Source organism: Micromys minutus, assembly GCF_963924665.1.
Source record: "Micromys minutus genome assembly, chromosome: 10".
Lineage (NCBI taxonomy): Eukaryota > Metazoa > Chordata > Mammalia > Rodentia > Muridae > Micromys > Micromys minutus.
In genome coordinates this window covers 18356826-18381819 of record NC_137979.1, presented here as the reverse complement: position 1 = coordinate 18381819, position 24994 = coordinate 18356826, and the positions used below count along the sequence as shown (strand labels likewise).

At 43.8% G+C, this 24994-nt stretch overlaps 1 protein-coding gene across 4 annotated transcripts in view; it reads left to right on the top strand.

Moving 5' to 3' along the window:
- SHISA6 (shisa family member 6) overlaps nt 1–24994 on the top strand; it is a gene marked incomplete at both ends in the record, with an annotated part of 275963 nt that overhangs the window by 18894 nt on the left and 232075 nt on the right. For all 4 annotated transcript variants that reach the window (XM_080924420.1, XM_080924419.1, XM_080924418.1 and 1 more), the window contains one exon: nt 3018–3178. In XM_080924420.1, the coding sequence (XP_080780546.1) occupies nt 3018–3178 (161 nt within the window). The remainder of the gene's footprint in view (nt 1–3017; nt 3179–24994) is intronic.

Here is a 24994-nt window from a genome sequence, read left to right as displayed (position 1 = left end):
TCGTCCTGACAACTGAAATGTCTCCAAATATGACCAGTTGTTCCAAGTTAGAAAGGCAGAGACAGAATCACCCCGAATTAAGAGTAGAACTGTTAAACTATTTACCAAAGGAGCTGTTCTATTTTATATCCCCAACAACAAAGTGTGGAGACACCACATTTGTATCCTTTTTGGCACTTGGCATGAACTTTCAGCTTGGTTTTTGGCTTCTGTTTATGTATGCAAGGGCACCACAATGTGATTTTGATGAGCAGTTTCCCCAAGGATGACACTTGGAAGAAATGCCTCTTTGAATCTTGTATTCATTATACAACTAAAGAGTGTTTTAGTGAAATTTAAGATTCTTTCTGTAGGTTTTTTTTTAAGACGTATTTTATGTGTGTAAGTGTTTTGCTCAAATGTATATGTGGGAACCTAGTGTGTGTCTGATGCCAGCACAGGTCAGAAAGGCATCTGTTGGATCCCCTGAAACTGGGGTTATGAATGCTTATGAGCCACCACTACTGTGTTAGGAACAGAACTTGGGTCCTCTACAAGAGCAACAAGTGCTCTTAACTGCTGAGCCATCTCTCCAGCTACCTATAAGATGTTTTACAAGCATTTTCTCCCATTCTGTGGGTTGCATCAGCTTCTGTGTAGGCTTCCTCTGAGCCCGTGATGGTTCTAATGTCTCCACTTATTCTTACATTGCTATTTCTCTTAGACTCTCCGAAATCATCTCCAGATTAAGAAGCCACAATGACTTACATTTTTATTTTAAGACTTTATGGTGCTTGGAATAATGTTTATGTGGAGGATCCCATTTGAATAAATTTGTATGTATAGAGTGATATTAAGATCTATCAGGGAAAACTAGTAACTCTTAGTCATTTAAAAAAATCGTTCGTTTCTACTAATATTTGGCATTTTAAAAAATTCAATTAAAAATTTAAAGATGTGTGTTTTTAATGTGTATGCATATATGTGTGACTGCATGAACTTATATCACCATATATATGCCCAAGGAGACCGGAAGAGGGTGTTGGGTCATTTGGAATTGGAGTTACAGACAACTGTGAGCCATCCAACCTGGGTTCTGGGTTAACATTGCAAGCACCTTAAAAAAAAAGATTTATTTACTTATTATGTGTAAGTAGACAGTAGCTGTCTTCAGACACACAAGACCAGGGCATCAGATCTCATTACAGCTTGTTGTGAGCCACCACGTGGTTGCTGAAATTTGAACTCAGGACCTCTGGAAGAGAAATCAGTGCTCTTAACCACTGAGCTGTCTCTCCAGGCCCCGCTGAGTCCTCTTTCCAGCACTAATGTTTGGCTTTCTTTTTTCTTTTTCTTTTTCTTTTTTTTTGTTTAGAATTAACTGTAAATGTAGACATTTGTGCTTGAGTTTTCAGTTATATTCCCTTGGTCTTTACATTTATCGTAATCTGTAATTCAGTCTTTTAAATCATGGAAAGATGATGGGAAGATGTCTCTAATAATTATCAGGGTGAAGAAATGAAGATAGCAAACATGGATGTCGGGTTGAAAAACATGCCTGAGAGAACTCAGTTTCATAATCAGGAAAGATCTTAAAGCTTGTCTTTGTATAAATCTGGTGCTTCACTGACAGGGAAAATTATTAAATTTCTGTATCAAAGATTAAGATCTGCTGAACATCTGTGGTTGGTCAGCAGCAGAGCTGAGAGACCTTTTTGGGAGACATTGTCCTTTTTTCTTCTCAGGCCCCGAATGATGGCTTTCGAGACCAACCCCGAGCCCTAGGCTAGCTGAGTTTCCTTCACAGAATACTTGGCTTCTGTTTGGCCCTCGCTGCAGAGTGAGTGTGGTGGGTGGCAAGTGCCTGTTCTTTCTTTGACAGGCTGGGAGAACAGAAGGCCAGCTAGGGGAAAGGACTGGAAAATGTGAAGTTGCTGTATATGTGCCACTAATTGATAAGATCGCCAACTTGCAGCTCTTCAAGACGGGCTCACTGTGTCACCAGCAGCACGGCAGCAGGGAGCAGTTCACTTAGATACATCTAAGGGGCCGTGGTTGTCACTTTCCAGGAGGATGGAACTTTGGACATGGGGATAAGAGAAGCCACGGGAAGGTCTGGGATATCTCAGATGAAAGGCTTTGGAGGCCGGTGCCTTAGGGAGACACTGAGAAGACAGAAGGGGTTTTTCCTCCTTCATGCAAAACTTGAGGCTTAGAGCCTTACCAGGAATGATTTGACAATGACAAGGAGTTGCTCTGCTCTGCGGTGGCTGGCCACACTCTTCTGCTGCTCCCGTCGATCATTCCCCAGTGTCCCTCTTTCCCAGGGCCAGTGGGTATCTCACGTCACATATAAAGAGGGATTCCCGTCTAAACCCTGGTGGCAGAGGGACTTGCTTTAGTTTGTGAGTCACCAGAGGACAGAAGTAGGCACCTTTCCACTCGTCCCTGCAGCGGCTGATGCCTGCTGTGTGTCCCCACGTGTTTGGAAGCAGAAGCTTGGTGTGAGTCAATCGAGCCATTGCTCTTGTCCCTGAGTCTCTTGTCTTTGCTCTGGCAGTTCCTCTGTGTCCCTTCCCATTCGTACATGTCTCGTCATCTGAAATGTGTTTACCCTCACTGTCTGCCCCCATCCACACATCCTGATCTTTGTCTTTGAAAAGTTTGTCCTTCCTATCTTGGCACTTAAGACAAGATTTTTTTCTAGCAGCCGGGGCTGTAGGCTGCATGCTGGCTGCACTTCTGCAAGGCAGTCATTTCTAACACATGCTCCATGACATATATTTGGGGATAGAGGGGTTGGGCCACCTGATTGATAGTAACTTCCTGTTCTTTGTAAGGCCTGTAGTGTCCACCTTTTTCTGGAGGGCCATTGAGACACGAGGCTATCGAAAGACAAAACTCTTTCGAGTGCTCAGGGCTGTATCTCTGGCTCCTTCCATATGGTTTCAAAACTGAGTGCTTATGACTGTAAGCTTGTCTCTTTGTGGTTGTACGCTCATGCTCAGTGATGCTCAATGTGTACTTTCCATGTTTAGGGCTCTGGCTGACATCCTAAGACAACAGGGACCAATCCCCATAGCACACTGTGAAAGAGAAACCATCTCGGCCATTGAAACCTCTCCCAAAGAGAACACGCCGGTCCGATCAACCTCCAAAAACCACTACACCCCTGTGCGCACAGCCAAGCAGACTCCAGGTAAGTGAGAGCTGATCATCTCTAAGTTGTACTGATGCGGCTGAGAGGTTCTGGTCATGATTCTGCTGTGGCTGGGCAGGCTGTGGAGCACTGTGCAGTGGTGGATAGACAGGGCAGGCTTGTGTGAGAGTTTGGGGACTATCTTTCTGGAAAGGTTTGGTATGAGAGAGAACAGCTCTGGGACAGACAAGGGCTGATGGCCCATCTGTGATTTCTCTAGTGGCTGGTGTAATTCTCTAATGCGGAATAGAGCTTGCAGCTGCCATGGTGGTTGCCCATTTATGCATGTGACAGGCCCGCTTGGCCCTGTCCCGAGTGCCAGATGTGTAAGAATAAAGGCTACATTCGGATACAGAAACTGCTCAGCTATTGGAACCCAGGAGGACAGGAATGGTATCTGCATTTTAGGGTGGCCATTTCCTGTGAGATATGAATGATGTAGGTTGAAGTATCCTATATAAGTAGGGAACTGGATTTGAGACACCGGAGGATACCAAATTCTACAGATGTCCAGGTCCCTTATATAATTATATATGAATGGCATGGTGTTGGCAGAGTGCCCCCACAGATCCTCCTGTTTAAGTGGTTTCCAGATTCCCAAGAACATTAATACAACACCAACACTATGAAGCTTGCTTGCTCTGCCAAGGGCTTTAGGAAATAATGACGAGGAAACATGTGTGGTTGTTCAGCAAGGCCCAATTTGGACTAATCGCTTTGATTTAGGGTGGGTTGAATCCCATTGGGTTGATTTGTGTGGCTGGCTGGATCCTGCAGTAGCATGTGTATCTTCAGATGTGGAGGGCTGGGCCACCGTTTGCTATTTCGTTTCATCATCATGATAATACTGTAAAGGAAACTGGGCTGGTTTTGCTTTACTTTTGCAGTGAATTAGTTTAGGAAACTCAGTAACTTGGACAAGATCAGTAGGGTGTACTAACAAGAAAAGAAAAACCTGCAAATGCCAGTAATATGTTGGGATATTGATCTAAATATTTTTCAGAGGCTTCTATAGGTATGTTATTATTTATTCTTTGTAGCAATCTTGGAAATATTTATCTCCTACTTTATATGAGGAATGTAAAAGTTAAGCAACATTTCCTAAGGTCACACAGTGGGTAAGAGAATATCAGGATTCAAACTAAGACGAACTGATTACAAAAGTCAGGATACAAAGAAAAAACACATTCAATCCTTCCCCAGTTAGGGACAGTAATGTAAATTCTCTGAATGGACAGCCCACTTAGCAGTATGTTTGCAAGGTTATAACCCCGGGAGAATTATCATCTAGCTTAGTTCGGATCTTACTCTCAGACACACAATTTCTGCTTTGGATCTGGACTCTTCACATCTGTTACCTTAATATCTCTCACTTTATCCAGGTCTGAGCTAAGCCTGCAATAAGGATGTAAAGCCACTAGGCGGCAGTAGATGTGCCCAAATCCTAATTGTAGCTGAGATAAGATTTACCCCATTTATGTTCTAATTCTCTTGAATCTATAAATTTACTTTTGCCTTTAAGAGAATAGTCTTAAATCTTTTGAGCGTCTCATAAAAGCTAAAGGTGTTCTCTGAATATGTATGCCCATGAATAGAGATACGTATTCACCCAGCCAATAGTTTGTAGAGGATTAAAGGGATTCACTGGCCCCTCCAAAGTTAGGTGTCCCTGCTTCACATGTAAAGATGAGTGAATTTGCTGGACTGAAAACTTCTCCAGTGCATTTTCACACGGAATACACTAGATCCTTAACATGGGATCAGGAGAGCGAATCTTGGTAGAAGCATCTGGAGCAGTGGCCACCTACTGATGTACACATCACAGACACTTAGGAACATGTTAAAAATCCAAGAGACACAGAGCAGGCAGAATTTCTACAGATTAGCAGACATAATGTTTTAAAATCTTCCACAAGGTGGTTCTGCCATGTAGCCATAGTGAAGAATCCCGGGTCTAGTTGGATCCTGTCCCTGTTATGTGCAAAGACACTAAATGCCCAAATCTCCCATCTTGTCTACATGTTGGAATCCTGTAGGAAGCCATAAAAATTAAGGACAGCTAAGGCCCATTCTCAGATATCATGGTGTAATTGATGTGAAGGGTGTGGTTTGAACATACGGAGGGTGTCTAAAGTATCCTCTAATACAAAGTTTGGAATAAGTCGGCTCTGGGGATTGCCCAATTGAAAACTGTTACTAACTTTAATGTTCTTGGCAGCTGTGAGGGTTTTTATTTATTTGAAGATTTATCATTCGAAGTTAGTCTCCCCCAAGAACTGTGCTCATGACTGAAATTTCTGGCCACCCAGGCATCAAAGTGCCCATGAGTGCTGATTCTCAACCTTCCGTTCAAATTTTATTCTGTCTCATTTACAGACAGATTCAATGAACAGTCTCGATTTGCCCTTAAATACCCTTCACTGGGCAGGGAGCTTTCTCATCTCTTCTTTTTTATATATATATATTCTTCTGGCGAGTTGAGAGGAAAAGGCACTGCTTATATGACTCAGTTCTGTTTCAAGAATCCCTCCTCGTATTTCTCAAATTACAACTCCCCATCTTAGCTCTTTGGGACGAGAATGCCTGGGAAGCATTCTCAGTAGTGGAGCTGAAATGTACAAGCGATTTCACAACAAGCTTCATCTTCTGTAGCTTGTATCAAACAGGATGCTTTTCCAAATAGAGGCTGTCCTTTTGCCACACGACGTTGCAATTTGAGCAGCCTTTTAAACAGAACTTTTGGGCACACGTACAAAGTGGAAATTTACTGTGATATTCCCACTCGTTAGATCAACTGCCCACCAATTGTAGTAGAGTAGCTGAGGTCCTAGAGGGATATTAAAGAGGCAGGCACCAGAGCATGGAGTGGTTCTACCATTCAACATGCTGTCCTGGAACCAGCTGCCTGGCATTGGCTAGGAATTCATGAACCCTGGGGACCTGCAGTACCCCAGAATCTCAGGTGCAGAACAAGGCCCTGTACTGCTGGTTGGAAAAGCTTAACAATTTGAGTGTGAGAAGCAAGGAGAAGCGTGGGTATGCTTGTAGTACCTCTGAGTACAGTTTGTGGTCACACCCTTCTGACTCCCTTGTAAGAGACCATGAAGTTGTTCTTGCGGTTCAAGATAAATCAGTTTGAGAATTCAGACAGACTCTGACCGCAGAAAACCAGTATCAGCCATGAGCACACTGGTTGTTTCTCATTTGTTTTCCATGAGTGTTGAGAGGAAACTTAGGTCCTCACACTTGCAAGACAATCAGTTCACTGACTTCCCTATCCTTCCCCCTCCATCCCTTGTTCTATATATTCTGACCTGAAGGTATTGTCCCTCTCTGTGACATGACTCTGAATGTCCTAGCATCAGACACTTGAGAGGTGACATCAATGTTCACACAGGCCTGTGTGGACTCCTCACCTGTTGGCACCACCGTTCTGCTGTCTCCTGTGAACCTGCCCCAGCTAAGATCACACATATGCTCTCTTGTTTCCAGTCCCTGTCTTAACCAGAAGGTAAATTACACTCTGTATAGGCAACGATTTTATCTCGTTATCACTGCTCTGGGTTCCTCAAACCAGGCATACCACCAAGAAGCCCCTAACTGCTTGGTGCCTGTTTAGTAGAAAGTACATGTCAAACAATGGGATCTGTAGCTGGAAGGCCCTGGGGAATAGGATTGGCTATTTGACTTGAACACTCAATGGTTGGCTCTGCTCTCTCTGAAGGACTGTGAGCTCCTTGGCCTCTGCGGCTGACCTAAAGCTAATAGTCACAGGGAGCTAGCTGACTCCTCATGGAAAGTGTTCCAGAGTCTTTTGTCTGGGACAAGCTTAGAACTGACTATTAAGTTAGAAAGATGTGTTATACCCTTGAACTCAGGGGAACATCTGGGTACACTCTACCTCTTATCTGGGTGGGAAGTAGGCTTTCTTTTATATATCAGTCATCTGAAGGAGAAAGAATATTTTGTTCTGAGTTGGCAGCCTCATGACATGTTGGGGTGGCTGAGGTTGATTATCCCAACCTGGCCCTAACCAGAGAGAAATTGGAGGTTCACATTTGTCATCTGGGTGGGAAACAGCACCAGAATCAATGTGAATACCAATGTCCAGTATATTAGGATAGCTTTTTCAAGGAAGGGGATGCTATCTTAAGTGTGTTTTGGCCAGAGTGTTGGTCTCAGCAGTCGAGGTTGGTGAGCTTTACGTATCGAAGTTGATTGTCTTAATCTCTTTTTAATTTGCAGTTATCAAAGTGTTCAAAGGCAAGTGTAGCTTAGTGATTCACATTTTATTCCGTTGAAAGGATCTGATACCAAGGTCAACAGTACCTAGCCTCAGCCTGAGTTCAAGTATTGACAGTGATTAGAGTAAAGGCCCTCCCACCATCTGGGAAGAGAGGTATTGCTTCCCTGCAGAGGCGTCACAGTGATTCAGTGGTTCCTATAGGTGGGGTTCAAGTCCCACCAAATACAGGCAACCTAGATGGCATCAACCTAGACATTGGATCAGGTCTAGCAAGCCTCCTTTGCACAGCTTTAGATGTAGAGAGTATCCCTGCAACTGGTTCCTGTTGGATATACAAGTGTCCTAGGCCACTTCCTCAGGGACCAAAGCTCTGGACTCCTGGACAAATTGGTTCTAGTGGGGATACATTCCTAGTGGCTTCTGCTGCCTCAGCAGCATCCTGCTCTCTGCTCTGCCTGGAGGAGTTTCTTGTCAGCTTCTCTAAATTTCACCTCTTCTTCTAGACATCATCCTAGGCCTCTGATTCTACATCCCTCTTCTTCCCCATGGCATCTGGGTTTCAGGATCCTAAAGAGAAGCAATGGACACTCCAATCAATGAAGAGTGTTGGTTCAGTTCAGATCTATTTCCTGGCTCTCTCTGTGTCTCAGTTTCCCATTCTGTAAACGAAGACAGCAGAATACACTACATGTGCCCCGAGGCTTGAGTGCTTTACTGATTCTAGCACATCTCTCATTCTCCTGGCCTGTCTCAGAGCCCAGCATCCATGAGCTTTGTCCTGACTGTTCAGGAACTAAGTAGGAGACCAACCCCCCCCACCCTTGTGTCTGAAAAATCTACTAGGTCCCTAGGCATAGCAGCAGGTAAACTGAGTCCCATGATGGCGCTAAAGAATAAGCACATCAGTGCCTATGGAAACCTAGTATATTCCTCTTCTCCTGGCCATGAGTCGCAATGTACTGCTGTAAATATTCATAAGCCTGACTGGCCTGGAAAACCTGAGGACTTTTTAAAGCACCCCCCCCACTGGCTGACTTATTTTAATCTTGAAAGGACTCTATGAGCCAAACACTATCATGCCAACTTCATAGGGGAAGAAACAGAGACTTGGGATAGTAGAAGCTTTTACTTGTCTGTGATCCCATAGACAAGAGGACGCTGCAATGTCCTATATAAACAGAGACAGACTGGCCCTAAAATACAGCTCTGAGGAGTTACAGACAGGGCACTCGGGCCCATTCCAGTAGTGTGAAACTTGTCTTGTAGCTGAGAATCTTAAATGATTTTGGTGGCCTTCTGCATGGGCCTGAGGCTACTTGGAGGACATCCATGGGGGCTACTGTTTGCTCAGCATAGAGCAGTTCTCTCAGTGATTCCCTAAAGCAACTTCACGAAGGTTTTAAGCAGGTAGAGAAGTAGCCTAAGCAGTTGGTGACCCCAGGAGCCCTATCTGTGTACAGGAGCTATCCTGAAGTGTTTATGTGAATGCTATTTTTCTGGGACATAAATGGCGGGACCATAATGACATAGGGTCTCCCATCCATAAGGCCCAGGATCTAGATAGGATTTAACTCTGGACAGTAACGTCTGGAACTCACTCTCTCCATTCACACTACCTTATGATCCTGGGGTCTCATTACCATCCTTAGTATGGCAAGTGGATTCCTACTTTGTAATTCCATATTGCCCAGAAGCTATCTTTTATGGCAATAGCAGGGAGGGATCACTGTTCTTGTTCATTTCTCTGTTGTGATAAACACCATAACCAAAAGCAACTTGGGAAGAGAAAGCTTTATTTGGCATACAGATTACAGTCCATCACTGGGGGAAGTCAGGGCAGAAACTCAAGGCAGACACCTGTAGGCAGGAACTGAAGCAGAGGCCATGGAGGAGTGCTGCTTACTGACTTGCTCCCCTTTGCTTGCTTGGCCACTGTTTTTATACAATGCAGACCACCCTTCCCAGAAGTGACAAAAACCACAGTAGGCTGGGTCTATGTACATCAATCAGTAAACAAGAAAACGTTTCACAGACATGCCCACAAGCCATTCCTCTATTTAGGTTCCCGTCTCCCAAGTGTATTAAACTGACAACTAAGATTAGTTAACCACAAATAGCCCTACCCAGTACAAAGTGGCTTTGGAACATTTGGTACCCAGGAGCTGTCCCCTCCAGCAGCTGGCCAGACCAGCCATGCCCATTGTGTCTTCCTTTCCAGGAATGTCACCCTGCTTGGCTGCTGCACAGACTTGGCTACTTGGACGGAAGTATTTGAGTGCTGGACCCTTGATCTTTTCACCAAAGAGTAATTAAACTAGTCATTTCTCTTCCCTCCCTGTAGGCCCACCCAAGCCCCCTTCCAGTTTCTTCCCATGTCCCACTTCTTTACAGGTCTGATCAGATCCTTACTTAAAGCAACCCCACCACTCACTCCTTTCATCAGTTTAGCCAATGGTCTTTAAATGATGAATTCAAGTTAAAATGGGAATATCTTGTATAGGGAATAGTAGCTCCTGGGAGACAATTAAGGGTTTGTGTCACAGGCGTTCGGGAAGAGGAAGGACCATATGGCCTTTCATACCAGAAAGCATAGTGTTAAAAGCTACCAGGTAGGATGAACATTTGTGGCTACATCTGTTTCCCACAGTCCTCTTGGATAGCTGGATCCTTGAAAAAACTTTGAGGCCAGGCCAGAGGCTGGGCCACTGTTAGGTAAACATGGCAGCTCCTAGATCTTGCTCTTTAAGTGTAAATGGTGACATGGATACCCCAGAGCAGGGCTCTACAGGCATGCCTTAATACCAGAGGATACCTGCCAGGAGAGTCCCCATCCTCCTGTCCCTCCAGTCAGAGGCTGCTCTTTTCATCCTTGAGTTTGTTAGGAGGTCTGGGGTCTCCTGTCCTATTTGCAGAGCTCTCAGCCCCTCGGTGCTGAATGGAGAGAAGGCAGCACAGTCAGTCAGACTCAGAAGCCACATATTCGGAATAAAATATGTGGAGGTTTGAACAAAACTGTCTCCAGCAGTGTTCTCCGTCTGTGGGTCAAGAGCCCTTAGTGGGGAGTCGAATGACTCTTTCACAGGGATGACCTAAGACCTGGAAACACACGTAGATGTTTACATTATCATTCATAACCATAGCAAAATTACAGTTATGGTGTAACAATGAAAATGTTACATTTTAATTTAATGGTTGGGGGTAGGGTCACCACAACATGAGGAATTGATTGTATTAAAGGGTTGCGGCATTAGAAAAGATTAGAGCCAGGATTCTAGAAGGTATATGGGTGTGGGCATTTACCTCAGCCCTAGCGTACTCTACAGAGGGGAGCGGAAAGAACCTCCCTTGGGGTGGAACTTACACCTGCATGCTGAGACCCCATTCCAGCCCTTACCTCTTCCTTCTGACAGGATTGGAGCTTTGCCTTTCTTTCTGTGTGCATGTAGCTCAGGGACTTCTCACAGCAGCTTAGATCCAGGATGAACTAGATAAGCCTGCTCTTTAATAAATGTGCCATTTCTTTCCCTTAAGAATTAGATAAAGGGAAATGGGGCCTTAGCAGAGGCTGGCAGGGTGGTAAGGCCAAGCTCATGGGTGAAGTAGGCAGGAGATGCCACTTGCCCATGACTTGAGGAGGAGACCCTTTGTAGAGGTATGATGTGGCTCTTTCCTGACGATGAAGCACCTCCTGTTTTCTCTGGAAAGAAACCAGCAGATCTTGCTACTCGGTGGATACCTCTCCCCTAAGAGAGCCATTTGAAGCCTAGGCTTGAGTGTTGTCCCTGTGCCTTGAGCCCTTGCCTACAGTCACGTGGGAAGGTCCCAGTGAGAATGCCAAGGCTACGGTCTCATAGGGCTCGTGGCTGTCAAAGGTGGGGCCTTTTGCTCTGGGCAGAGGGTTTTGAAGATCCAGCCCCACTGGTTTCTTTCTGTGCGAGAGCTCTAGCACTGACTTGCTGGAAACCAGTGGGTGTGGCCCATAAACACGGATGCAGTCTAGACGGGCAATGGAGGGAGCCCCCCTCTATGACTGTGGGCTAAGAAGTCTGGGGTGACGCTTCTAGGAAGTCAGTAATGGCATTACCTCTGTTTTCAGTCACAGGCAAAATGTAAAAGGGTTGGTTTCTTTTCAAGGTCAAGGTCAAATCATTTGCCTTGGCAGTATTTTCAGCTTGTCAGACAGGTTCCCTCCACTCCCCTGGCTGGGTCCTGCTTTCAAACTCCCAGTTTTTTTTTTTTTTCTTCTTCTCCTTATTATTAGTATTATTATTATTTTCATTCACAGATTTAAGGTCACTGTGACCAAGAACCACAAAGAGGATGGGAGGAGGGAACTTCAGTGAAGGTGGTGGCCGAATTTTCATTTGCTCTCTTTAGCAGACTCTGGCTCTCTGGGCAAATACCTGTGAGAGAAGCTCTCTATGAGTTTGGGAGGTTGGAGGGGTAGCTAGGGTTGGCTAACTTTACCTGTGGGTCTGAGTGAGCCAGAGGCTGGGTGAGCCTTCTCTAAGCCGGGAGAGGCTTTTTGGCATGTACACCCTTACACAGGACCCTCAGAATATATAAGCTTCCGTGGCATTTCTGCTTCTGCTGTTATCCTGAAAAGATTTGCTGAAGCGCCTTTTAATTTATTCTCAGTTGCCTCTGGGTTCTGGATTTGCTAAGAGTAAAAGTTTTACTCCACGTAGATTAAGATTCATGGATCCAAAATCAACTCCTATATTTATTGGTTGTTCTGCGGATTCTGAAAAATATACAGTGTAAATGACTGGAACAGATGACAGTGGGCTTCTTGGTCAGAGGGAATTTACAGTCTAGGTTGAGCCACCTTTGTGCTGATGCTGCAGGTGACTGTGCCTGTAGGTGTGCTCTACCATTAAACACTCAGCTGTTTGGAAGATGAGGCAGCAGAAGCTGCCTGAGCCAGTTTATGTGGTGATGTGGGGGTGGGGGTGGGGGTGGGCACAAAGGAGAGTCATGTATCCCAGCGATCAGAGCTCTAACATGTGAATCCATTTGAACAGCACGCATACTGTGAGTTCATTTATTCTCCAAGGCTTTGTGGAAGGCCTTCTGCATAGCAGGCACGGGGCCAAGAGTCTGGAATGGTCCAAATTGGCAGCCTGAGAGGTGTTGGATGTTTACAGTGACCTTGAAGGGTAGAAAAGACTTAGATGTCACAGGGCTCTGGAGACATTGGCCAAGATAGGACTGGAGTGAATTGAGAAAAACCACCAGGATAGAAACATAAGAGTTTATATTGGGAGTGCATGGATCTTCCCTTTAGGGTCGTTGTACGATGGGAGGAGAGAAAGATGACAGAGAAGAGAATGGGAAATATGCTCTTGAGGCCTTTGAATGCCAGGGATCAGAGGAAGTATCAGAATGAGAACAGTTTCCTAAATCCACGTCTACACTCGCCTTCAACAAACAGCCGACCATTCACATTCCTAGCTGTTGCTAGTACATATAACGTGATTAATAACCTCATAACCTGAAAGCTTGCAAACTCCCCTTACTCAATCTACATTCTGTTATCTATTCATGGAGTCCTGGGGGTTCTGTTCACAAAAACCACGTCGCCCTTAACCAGGCCTTTCATACCTAGGAGCCTCTCGTTGCTTTTTCCTGCCGTATTGCACTGGCAAGGGCTGCCTACACAATGTTGGACCGAAGCAGAGACAGCTTTGTCCAGGGAACCCGTCTTTCCACTTAGTGATTGCTGCTTAGCTCTGTTTTACAGAGATGTTTTTATTATGGTGATGAAGTTTTGTGTTTTTGTTTTGTTTTGTTTTTTAATTGCTATTTTGGGCAGTAATTGATGTTGGGCTCAGTCAAGGTTTTTTGTTTTGGTTTTTTGTTGTTTTTTATTTTTATTTATTTATTTATTTATTTATTTATTTATTTATTTATTTATTTATTTTTTCTGTATCCACAGAGATAGCAGCACATGGCTTTCCCTTACAGTGACACAGCAGGGTAAATATGTTGACTGGTTTTAAATGTTAAGCTGTTCTTGGATTTCTGGGGTAGATGTCACTCGGTCATAATGTTTTATTGGAGTTATTATTGGGTGGGGTTTGTTAAAATGCTGAGTGCTGTTTATACCTGTGTTCTTAAGAATCCTGCCATTCCGTTTTTTTGTCATTTAATCTGTTGTCAGACTAATGCTGACCTCATGTGAAGTGTGGAGTCTTCCCTCCTCTTTTCTGTATTTCGGATTCCTTGTAGAATTGGACAGTGAATCTGCCTAACCCTGGAGATATTTAAATAGAAAGATTTTCACGTACACCTTTATTTCTTTGATAGGCATACAGCTACTTAGGGTTTCAAAACAAATTTAAACAAGAAAGCATGACTTGGAAAACATTTTGAACCCTCTGGCTCTGAGCATCCTCGGACTTCTTTCAGAGCTGGTTATCTGGCTTCAACTTGCTAAACTGATACAGTTACATTCAACCAATCATATTCACCTTCAGAATTCTCATTTAGTAACTGAAGATAGGTTTTCTGGTTCTCAGAGCTACAAGCTAACTAGGGGTCCCGCAAAAGGATGAATGATGTTTGGTATCTTTAGACAAGGTCTGCTGTAGAATTTAGTAAGTTTATAGTATATACACATATATATTTAGCATTTAACACAAATGATTACACAAGTCTAAGTTCCCCATATCCATCTATGGAGGAAGAAGATACGGTTTATGTTTACTAGCTCATCCTGGTTTCAGAAATGTACATGATTTTCCGGTCATCACGCAGCCAGTAGATAATAAATCGAAGACTTGGACTTGAGTCTTCAGACTCGGGATTCGTTTCTCTTTCTCCTTCTCTATTTAGTTCCAGTCAACCTCAATATGGGGTTGTCTGATGCAGAACTTACCAGTGAATCTGACGCCTCATGCTAAATGGAAGACTGTCCACGTTAATCCTTCCGTTCTGAGTTAGGTGAACAGAGAGAGTCATACTGAAGTGGTGTCAGCTCATACCACACAAAACAGGCAGCTCTATCACCGGGCTCTGTGAACCCAAGTATGGGTTCAGAATGCAGAGATGCTGGAAAAGTACAGTTGCCAAGCCCTGGAAGACCGGCAACGTTGGGCATAATCAAAATTTGAAGTTTGTCACATTTCAGTAACACAGAACCCCAGGGACGGCCAATCTTACATTTGTCTGTTCTTTAGGAGAACTAACTTTTCCTCTCTGATTTCTAATGTCCTTCTGAAGGTATGCTGGAAAACAGTCTATAGCGAAGCTGGAGTTCAGTGTATGTTGTTAACAGTACATTCATTTATTTGATAGCCATACAGCTATTTGAGTCATAAAACATTGTGAACGAGAATGCTTGACTAAAAAGCACTTGAAACCTGTTTTTGAACCCTCTGACCCAGAGCACCAAGGACATAGATCACAGAGAGTCAAGGTGCCTGGATGCTTCTGTGTGATTTGGGGGGAGGGGGATGTTTCTTTTAAGTCCCTTTAAAATTCTCCTACATTTTACTTGCTCAACTGCTAACCTGTAGTTTGCAGAAAAGCTCTATATTGATGCCATGGCACCATACACTTGCATATCTCCTCCCCTGTGCACATTCCCATTGGCCAGTAAACGTTGAGTGAAATTAATTCATATCACTTGGAGTTATGTCTAACTTGAAGTAACAGATACCTGGCCAGCTAGTGATTAGCAAATGAAGACAGATTGCTTTCTTTGCTAACCAGGTCTCAAGGTCAGGCTGTTTCTGGAATGGCTTGGGTGCTCAGCAGTCCCTTCTGAGAACTATGCTTCTTCCTCTCTTCTTCCATCATTCTTCCTGAGTTGGCCTTCCTATTTATGCTTGCTACTTCATGACCTCAAGATGGCTGCCCTACCTCCAGGCTTTCTAGCTGCTTTCCAGGGAATCAGTGGGAGGCAGTGCTTCTGACCTTGGTTTAGCAGGAAAATATCTCTATTCACAAATAATTGTTTGTCTAAAAGGAACGAGAAAAATTGACTCCTGTCTGGACAATGCAGTGTTTGCCACAATTGTGCGATGTCATTTTGTCTCTGCCCTGAGTTTACTTCAGACTTCTCTATGAAAAGGGGCACCTGGTTATATGATCATATTAACAAAACTCCCTATAATAAAATAATCAGGATGCCATTTGGATGATTCACTGTTTTCCATGACTCTGTTAGTGACTTAGGTCTTCCAAGCACTTCATGATCCCATTTAAATGCAACCCAGTCTCTGGATCAGGTGGCAAGTCTTCCTTCCTGCAAGAGAGAAATTTGGTGATGGCTTTAGCACAGGTCCTCCTCATTGAAGGTCTGCCACATTCTCTACCTCTTCTTTCCACAGCTGATGGGTTCTTGACTATTGTCTGGGAAATGCACAGTATTTGTCCTGAGAAAAATGCATGGTCAAGAAGACCTAAGTGTTTTGGTCTCTAGACTGAGCCTTTCCTATAGGCTGGCTGCTGCTCAGATCACTTTCTATACCGAGCTGTTCGTCGTGGTACCTACTACTTTGTTAGCAAGGGATGCCTTTCACTCATGGGAAATCAGCAAGGGACCATTCATGGAATCTCATCTTCAACTGATCCACTAGCTCAAATATACAATATATCTGCAGAGGCTCTCAAGCACTGCAGTCTCTGTTGGCTTTGGTTTGATCTGAAGAACTTCAGATGCGTTGTCAGAAGTTGGATTAGATTCTCAAGTCCTATTTGGTGTGTCTGACAGCCAGGGACTGATTCCTTGAGTATTGGAGGTGTTTTTTTTTTTTTTTTTCTTTTTCTTTTTTTTGCTTTCTCTTCCTTCCCTGCATCCTGTTGCAAGTACCACACCTGGGGCACAGATACCAACCCCTCTATTCTCTGAAGGAGCAATCTCTTCTGGGCTGGTGGGAAAGTTTGCTTCTTAAGGAGGTAGGTGAAGGGTGTCATTTATAGGTTTGGAATAATGACAGCCTTGTAAAGAATGCATCCTACTGATGCTCAGAGGCAAAGTGATTCAGTTCATACAATAGATGCTAATGAGAGCTTCGTTCATACAGGGTGCTGATGGGACAGGTCTTTCTCTCTCCCTGCTCTCTGTTGAGTATGTGTGGCTGCGCAGAATACAGGGTCCTATGGGGTTCATGTTCCCTGTTTAAAAAAAAAAACAAGTCAAAGCAAAACAAAACAAACAAACAAACACCTGCCCAAGCACTGCATCAGAGGACTACAAGTGGCCCTGTGACGCTTTGTAGAAATGGGTGTCTGAACAGTGAGCGAGTGCTATGGGAGGAAAGGCTGTCCTTAAGTGTGTCTCTTTCACACTGAGATGGAGGTGAGGCCCCACCCGGAAGATGCTTGAATTGGGTCACTGCCACTGAAACAGGAATTAGAGTGATAAGTGAGGAAGACCTTGGGGTCCTGTGGCCACCCATACCCATATATCTCAGTTCCCACCCACCCTGTATCACATCTCCTAGACTAGATCCCGGTCCACTGGGAGAAGGGCACACAGTCCTGCACAGTTTCCTTAGCTCTGCTCCTCATCTTCGGTTTTGATGTTCTCTGCTCTAGAAATTGCCGCATCCCATTGCCACCTGTGGAGTCCCAGTCATAACCCTAGTCTTCTGAAAGGGTCTCTTCCTCAGTACACATCACCCACCCCTGCCTTCTACAGCTTTGTCTGGTGTGTCTAGACTGGCTCCCCTTCCTCCTGCCCTTTAGTGAAGTTGAGCATCTGAGCATCTGGATGCTGTTGAAGCCCAGCCAAGGAATATCATGGCTTGTCACAGGGAAGGAACAGTGTTAGAAGGGAGGGGAAGCATTTCTCTTTTGGCTTCCGATTTAGTCCAGCTTCCCTGCCAGGGAACCACAACCTGATCACAGATCTTGTATGGGATAGACTGTACATTTTGACATCTACCCACTGGACCAGAGAGTTGGTAGGAAACTCACTATCCATCTATTTCTTTTGCTGACTAACATGCTCAGGAAGCTCACTGATGCAGGTCTCTGGATCTAGCCTGGGAAGCAGAGCACCGGAAAGGGACTCTTTGAGCTGTGGGGATGATAGAAGAGGGGAGGTAGTGTCCTGTGTGCTTGCCCCAGGTGTTCAGGCTTAGGTTGAAGAAGGAGGGGTGTGTTGTCCCGCGCAACCGTCTCGCCAGCAAGAACGACACGGCACACGAAATAGGATTCTTCTGCGGTAAAGCTTTAATGCATCTCGAGAGGCAGAGCATAAGCTTGCAACACGTGAAGACGAAGACCCCGAACTACCTAGCTCGTCCCCTTATATAGGAATCAGTCCTCGCCTTGGACGTGGAGCCCCCTGATTGGTTGAAACTCATCAGGCCCTATGATGCCACGGGAGAGGCAGAGCTCAAGGAGTGGAAAGTTACCCAGCGTGTGCGCACATGACTTGTTTACTGCTAACTCCAGCCGGATGTCAGCGCCATCTTGTAATGGAGAATGTGCAGGCAGCGCCCCACATCTCCCCCTTTCTTTTATTCTTTAAGCAAAGTAGGACACCCATATTAGGAGGGCGGAGATAGAAGTCAAATCCTCATTAAGGTGTATAAAGACCATGTACAGGAGTAACCGCTAGGCTTTTTGTAGGCTTTTTGTAGCCCATAGTACTCTTGACCTGTCACTCTGCCGTTTTTCTGAGGGAGGGACACTGGGGCAGGCAACCCTCACGCCAGATGACATATCTCCCAGAGATACCCCGCGGGGCTCTCAGTGCGATGCTTAGCTCGGCATCCCTCATGGGCTGCTCAAGCCAGACACTTTAATCCTGTGCAATGAACCGAAGTTCTAGGAGTGCAAGAGCTGTCTGGCCGGCGACCTACTGCTTAAGCATAGACAACCAGATATCGGCTGATGCTCCATGGTCTAGAGCAACAAGCGCTTGGGCAATAACCACCTTGTCTCTCTTTTGTTTGGGCCTTGAGCTTACAAACCAGCCAGAGAAGCAACGCAAGTCCGCAGCAAAGGATTGTTCCAAAGAGTCCCACCCCCACCCAAGTTGATATCGGGGGTGAAAAACTTAGGGAAGACTGCAGCATCATGTTCCACTGGAATTGGTTTCAGGAATGCCGACAGAATCACCCATCTCGCCTCTCCTCTGACTCTCTGGTTTCAAAGCATCAGGAGCAGGGCTGTCATCAGGAGTCTCCACCATTTTTCGAGTGAGCCTCTTGGGGACCCAGAAGGGATTATTTTCATCCTGAGGGAAATCACAAACAGCTCCCCTGGATCTGATCAACACAAGATCTGGTCCTTTCCATTTATTAGTTTTATGACATCTTTCCATTTCACCATCTCTCTTGGTTTGTCCATGGGTAGGCAATGCCTTTCAGCCGCCGTATGGCCGTGGTCATCAAGATTTAACATCTATTTGCTTAATAGAAGGAAGGGTAAAGGCAAACCTAGGCCTATCTTGAGAATGTAAAGGTATGGAAAAAAACCAATCTTTGGGAGCGCCGTGAGAACCGGTAGGCCACGTTGTATAGGGCCAAGCAAATGCATTTGTTTATTGATGGCTCTCAAGTCATGCAACAATCGCCATTTTCCTGATTTCTTTTTAATCACAAAAATGGGGGTATTACAAGGTGAAGTAGAGGGTTCTACATGACCCAGTTGTAGTTGTTCTCTAATCAATTGGGTAACAGCTTCTAATTTTTCGGAGGTAAGGGGCCATTGAGGAACCCATACCGGATCCTCCGTTTTCTATGGTATGGGCCGTACTGCCTCAATGGCACTTAGGAAAAGCCCAGACCCTGCCTTTCTTTGGGTCCAAGCCTTCTCGCTCATCATCATCTGAAGTCTCGGGGCTATCAATGTTAAGAGTCTCAAGGTCATCTACGGGGTACAAGCTGACTCCCCTTTTCTTAATATTAGAGGGCATAAGGGAATGAAAATCTGAAGGTTTGTGGGTAACTACTCTCCTGCTGTGCAGCGTACCTGGAGGTCCGTTTCCCTTGGGGGGGTGCCTTTTTTTTTTGCGCGCGCCCATCCTCTCGCTCTGTTCGACTTCTGATAGTCTATCCTGGACTTTACTCAATGCCTCTTGCCCCGCAGTGACAGCGGGCCTACAACTCTCATCTTTTAAACAATTTTGTACCATCATCCAAATGGCCATGGTCCCAGGCCTGAGGTCTCCGGCAGTCTGTGCACGGCCTAAATCTCTACCCATTTTTTTCCATGAGGCTGGTGAGAGAGACCCAGAGACCGCAAACCAAGGGGCAGCATGCTCTACCTCTTTTACAAAACGCTGTAAGACTCGGGTGGGCAATTCTAGATCTCTCTGCTTAAGAATTGACTGCAGGCCTGTAACGGTCAAGTGTGAAGAGCCCATCACAGCGATGTAATGCCCGAGGCTTATTTACATTGCGGCACAAAGTGAAACTGAAAGGCAAGTAAGCACAAAACTAACATTCCATAGTCATTTCCAACTGGGTACCACAATCTGCAACTACATACACACAACACTGGGATTCACTGACTGCTCAGAGTCCAGCCTCTAAAAGAGACTCTGAATAAAAGCCCATTCATGGTGCTATAATCTCAGTGGGAAGCCATCAACATCCCCCTAATCTGACCTTATACCCAGCTCTGGCTGCCAGTCATAAGTCTGGCCCAGAACTCAATGTGTATTTAAGGCTGGCCTTAAACTCATGACAATCCTCCTGACTCAGCCTCTTGGGTACTGGGATTGCAGTTGGAAGCCTCCACACCTAGCTGAGATCTTTTACGTTGCCCCTTGCCTTTCTCTCCCTGTTGGAGCACGATTTATTCACGAGTGCCATGACACTCTGTTAACCACAATTACAAACAGTTCTACAGTAAATAACATCTACAAAAATTTGTGAATATCTGTCTAATTATGTTCTCAGAATAAGCTTAAAGAGTGTCAAGGCTGACTCAGAGCCTCGCCAGTGTTCAAAGACTCTCTTAATCTAAACCCCCGAGTCTCCCTTCTTCTGGTTACAGTTTGCAAATGCTAGGCCAGTGCCCAATTATTCTTGCCATTTTATTTTTATTCTTCTGCGTAAACTTTAGCATCCGTTTGTCAAAGTAAATTTGTAACAAGGGTAGATTTTATTTGTTAGTGTGTATTTGTGTGATAGGTTAATTTTTAAAGAATTTTATATTATAATACCAAAAATTGCTATCTATGCACAGTCATTTTAATGTATGTCAGTAAATATGTTTTACTCACACGTTCCTACCTTTTTTTTGGGGAGGGGAGGCTAAAATACTAGATCTTTTGAATAATTTTCTATGATGGTGAAATGTGTTATTGCCCTTTCTTTAGTCTCTGCCACAAATAGCTAGCTATTCATTGCTGATATTAAATGATTAGCTTTGGGTTGGTGAGATGGCTCAATGGGTAAAGACATTTTTCTCAAAGCTAGACAGTCTGGGTTCCCAGAATCTATGCAGTTGGGGGAGAGGGGAGAAAATAACCAACTCCTGCAAGTTGTTCTCTGACCTTTACATCAACACCATGAGACATGTATCTTAGTGTTTCTATTGCTGTAGCGAAGTGCCATGACCAAAAGCAAGTTGGGAAGGAAAGGGGTTATTACACTTTTATATCACTGTTCAGCATTGGAGGAGGTCAGGACAGGAACTCAAACAGGGCAGGAACTCGGAGGCAGGAGGTGATGCAGAGACCATGGAGGGGTGCTGCTTACTGCCTTGTTGCCTGTGATGTGTTCAGCGTGTCCCTCTTCTCTTCTCTTCTCTTCTCTTCTCTTCTCTTCTCTTCTCTTCTCTTCTCTTCTCTTCTCTTCTCTCTCCTCCCCTCCCCTCCCCTCCCCTTCCCTCTCCCCTACTCCTCCCCCTCCCTCTCTCTTTCTCTCATTACTTGTTTGTTTCTTCATCCTGCTCTCTTATAGAATCCAACCCAGGGGTGGCATCACCCACAATGGTCTGGGACCTTCCACATTTATCATTAATGAAGAAAATGTCCTTTAGGCTTTCCTACAGCTTAATTTTATGAAGGCATTTTTTTTTTTAAAATTGAGGTTCCCTCTCTGATGAACCTCACTTGTGTCAAGTTTGTATAAAACTAGATAACACAATGTGTATAGGCAAACATGCAAATAAATGAATCGCTAGCTAGCTAGTCAGACAGACAGACAGATAAACTTTTCTAAGATTAGTTTCCAGGACTGGGGTGTAGTACAGTGGTAATGATCTCAGCAGAAGTAGCACCAAAATTCTTCTTTTTTCTACTGTTATGTCATTGTCAAACTTTTTGAAAGACATGAAATATGATGTGTTCTCTTAATAATTTTTTTCGGGTTTTTAAAAGTCTATAATCTATATTCCTGTTGTTTGGTACTAATGCTAGCGTAATGCTTTTGAGTGTCTTTACCTGTTACTCATGTTTTGGTTCAGTTCCAGCAGCTAGCTCTCCCAGAGAAGGCAAAGTGATGGGGAGGGCATTTGTCAACACTTGAGTGGGAACGGCTGTTTATGGTTTATTTTTACCTCAAAGATGCTGTTGGTTGGTGCTGCATCTTAGTGTTTAGCACATGGTATCAAATAGCTAGCCTAGGGTCTTCCACAGGGTAAACAGGCAGACTACATGTTTGCTATAAACTCACCATCAGATATACTTATGAATTAAGAATGAATGTTAAATTTGGTTACAGTCTCTTATGGGGGGGGGGGGGGTTCCGTATAGTGACATCTTAGAATTATAAATTGATAATAATAGATGCTTCATTCTTGGGTTATATTTTTATTTATGTGTATGTATGTGTGTGTGTAGTTATGTCCATGTGCCCCATGTGTGTGAGTGCCCTCTGAGGCCAGAAAAGGTCTTGGATTCCCCAGAACTGTAGTTACAGGAAGTTCTAAGCCACCTAGCCTGGCTACTAGGATCCAAACCCAGGTCCTCCGGAATAGTAGAAAGCACCCTTAATCTGTCTCTCTGGTCCTCTAGTCTTGGAATGGAAAACAAGTTTGCCCAAAGTTTGTCATTCTTTTAAAATAATGCTGGCTGCTATTTTCTAGTATTTACTTAGAGTCTGTGCATCTGTCTTCATGAATTAAATTGGCATCTGTCAGTGTCTCCTTAGACTGGAGATTAGGTTATGTGAATCTGCAGTGAATTAAAACTACTTCCATTCTCTGTCTCCTTACTTCTTTTCCTTCTCCCCACCGCCATCAATTCTTTCCTCTGTTATCTGCTCCCTATTACCTCATTCCTGCCTCTAAACCCAATACTCTTGTTCCAGAAAACGTTTACTTTTAAAAGACTTATTTATTTTCTTTTATGCGTGAGTGTTTTGCCTGCATATATGTCTGCGCATTATATACAAGCCCTGTACCTACAGAGATCAGAAGAGGGCATCTGATCCCCTGAATTGGAGTTACAGATGAATATGAGGCACCATGTGGGTGCTGGTGCTAGGAACCCAACCTGTATCCTATGAAAGAACAAGAAATTTTTTTTTTTTTTTTTTTACTGCTGACCCGTCTCTCCTGCCATGGTCTGAAAAATGTAAAGGCTTACTCCTATGATATTCCATTAAGCAAGAATCTTATTAAATTTGGACTCACAGATAAGTGTATATTCACAGACTTTTTTTTGACAGTGTTTTAATTTCTCCCGTGCTCATTGCAACTTTTAGGGATTTTCCCCTTAGTTTTGCATTAATTCTGGCAATTTATACTTTCATAGAAAATTTCCCTGATCCACTGAGTGTCTTGGCCTGGAGACGCAGGCAGCTTCCTACCATTTAAAACAGCTCTCTGGCTCATCGGGGACCAGTTCCTCTTTTGTATCACTGAACACTGTGCTCCCGAGCCCTTCTGACTGCAGTTGCCAGAGATTTAATTAGTTGTTTCATAGACTATATTAGAATTGGATTCTAATTCTTTTAATTTTATCATTGCTGGTTGCTGCCTAATTATAAGAGAGGTTAATACTGTGAATTAGTTGAGAAAAGCAGCTATAATTGAATATAAAGGTTTTTATATGTACTATTTCTGTTACTGGAATGTCCTTAGTATCTATGGTTGCTGTTCTGAGTTATACTTTTATCCAAAAATCTGAAGAGATGGCTCAGTTAGGAGTGTCACTTTCCCAGAACCTGAGCTCAATGCCTTAAACCCACATGGTAGAAGACAAATGACTTCCACAAATTGTCCTCTGACCTTCTCATGGCATAAACACCACACACACACCACACACATCAAACCCCCACCTCTACCCCCACACATTCGCTCACATACACATGCTCATGTGCATGCACAGTAATTGAAACACCTGAAATGTTTTTCTTAAATGGTAAAGGATTTGTTCATATTTTGTTATTAATGTATAATTGTAATTTATTTTAGATAGAGCATGTCAAGTATGCTATGCCTAACTGTGGACAATTTCAAGTTTTGTGTATATGTATGGAATAGGATATGGTCCACTTTTGGTAGATATTATATGGAAATTTAAAAGAAGATTATGTATGGCTAATGTAAACCAAATAAAAGAAAATAATTAACCATGTTATGAATGATTCCGTCCTCTTTCTTGGTTCATTTGATCAAAATTGAAAGAGAGGCCACTGTTTTCATTGTAATTATGTTTTTTCTTTTTTTGGTACGTACATAATTAATTATTATTTTAGTAGGTACCATTAAATATTGTGAATTCTGTGTATGTGAACATGTGTTAGGATAAAGTTCCTCATGGGCTTGGGCTGACTTCATATTCTCTATGTTACTCAGGCTGTCCCCTAACTTGTGGTCCTTCTATCTCAACCTTCTGAGCACTGGGATTATATAAGCCTGGCTCAGTTTATAAAATTATGGGAATTCATATCACAATGGTTGTGCAAAACTTACCCTCTCATTCTCTTTCTGAGTAGGTGTGCGGTGGTGTGTGTGTGTGTGTGTGTGTGTGTGCACATGTGCCTCTGTTCATAATAGATGTGTATGCAGGTATTATAAACATTTACAGACACACGTGAGTATCATTAGCCCTGGCCTTGCTTGTTTGTAGATTCTTTATGTACTTCTGCTCATTTCTCTTGGTTCATCTTCCCAGATCTTCCAGCTTTATGTTACATCTTTCCCTTTGTGTTCCTAGGGAGGCACACCTAAGGCAATGGTGTATTCTCATGTATATTTATTTGATAGCTGTTGTACTTAGTTCAATATATATATATATATATATTACTTTTCATTAAAAAAAAATCTCTCCCTACTGTTTTTCTTCAATTCTTTTGCTATTTCTGCCTCTTTTATTCTCCAGTGGTTTGGAAGATAGCCAGTTTATTTTTATTCTCTTGGTAACTCCCCCTCTCCTTTCTCCATGTCTTGTCTTTTCCGGCTTTATTTAGAAGAATGTGGGGAAGGGGTGTCGCTTATTCCTTTATCTAGAAGCTGTTTGTCAAGGGGTTCCTCCCAGTCCTGTACTGCAGGTGCAAAGAGACGGGCAGTGGACAAGCCAGGTAGCAGTCGGAATTCCAGAGAACGTGATAGAAAATCCTGGGGCCTGGCAAGGTCTTTATTGAGTTTATTTAAGGCACCATAACAAAACGCCGCCCAGTCTAGGGGCTGAGGAAACAGAACTTTATTTC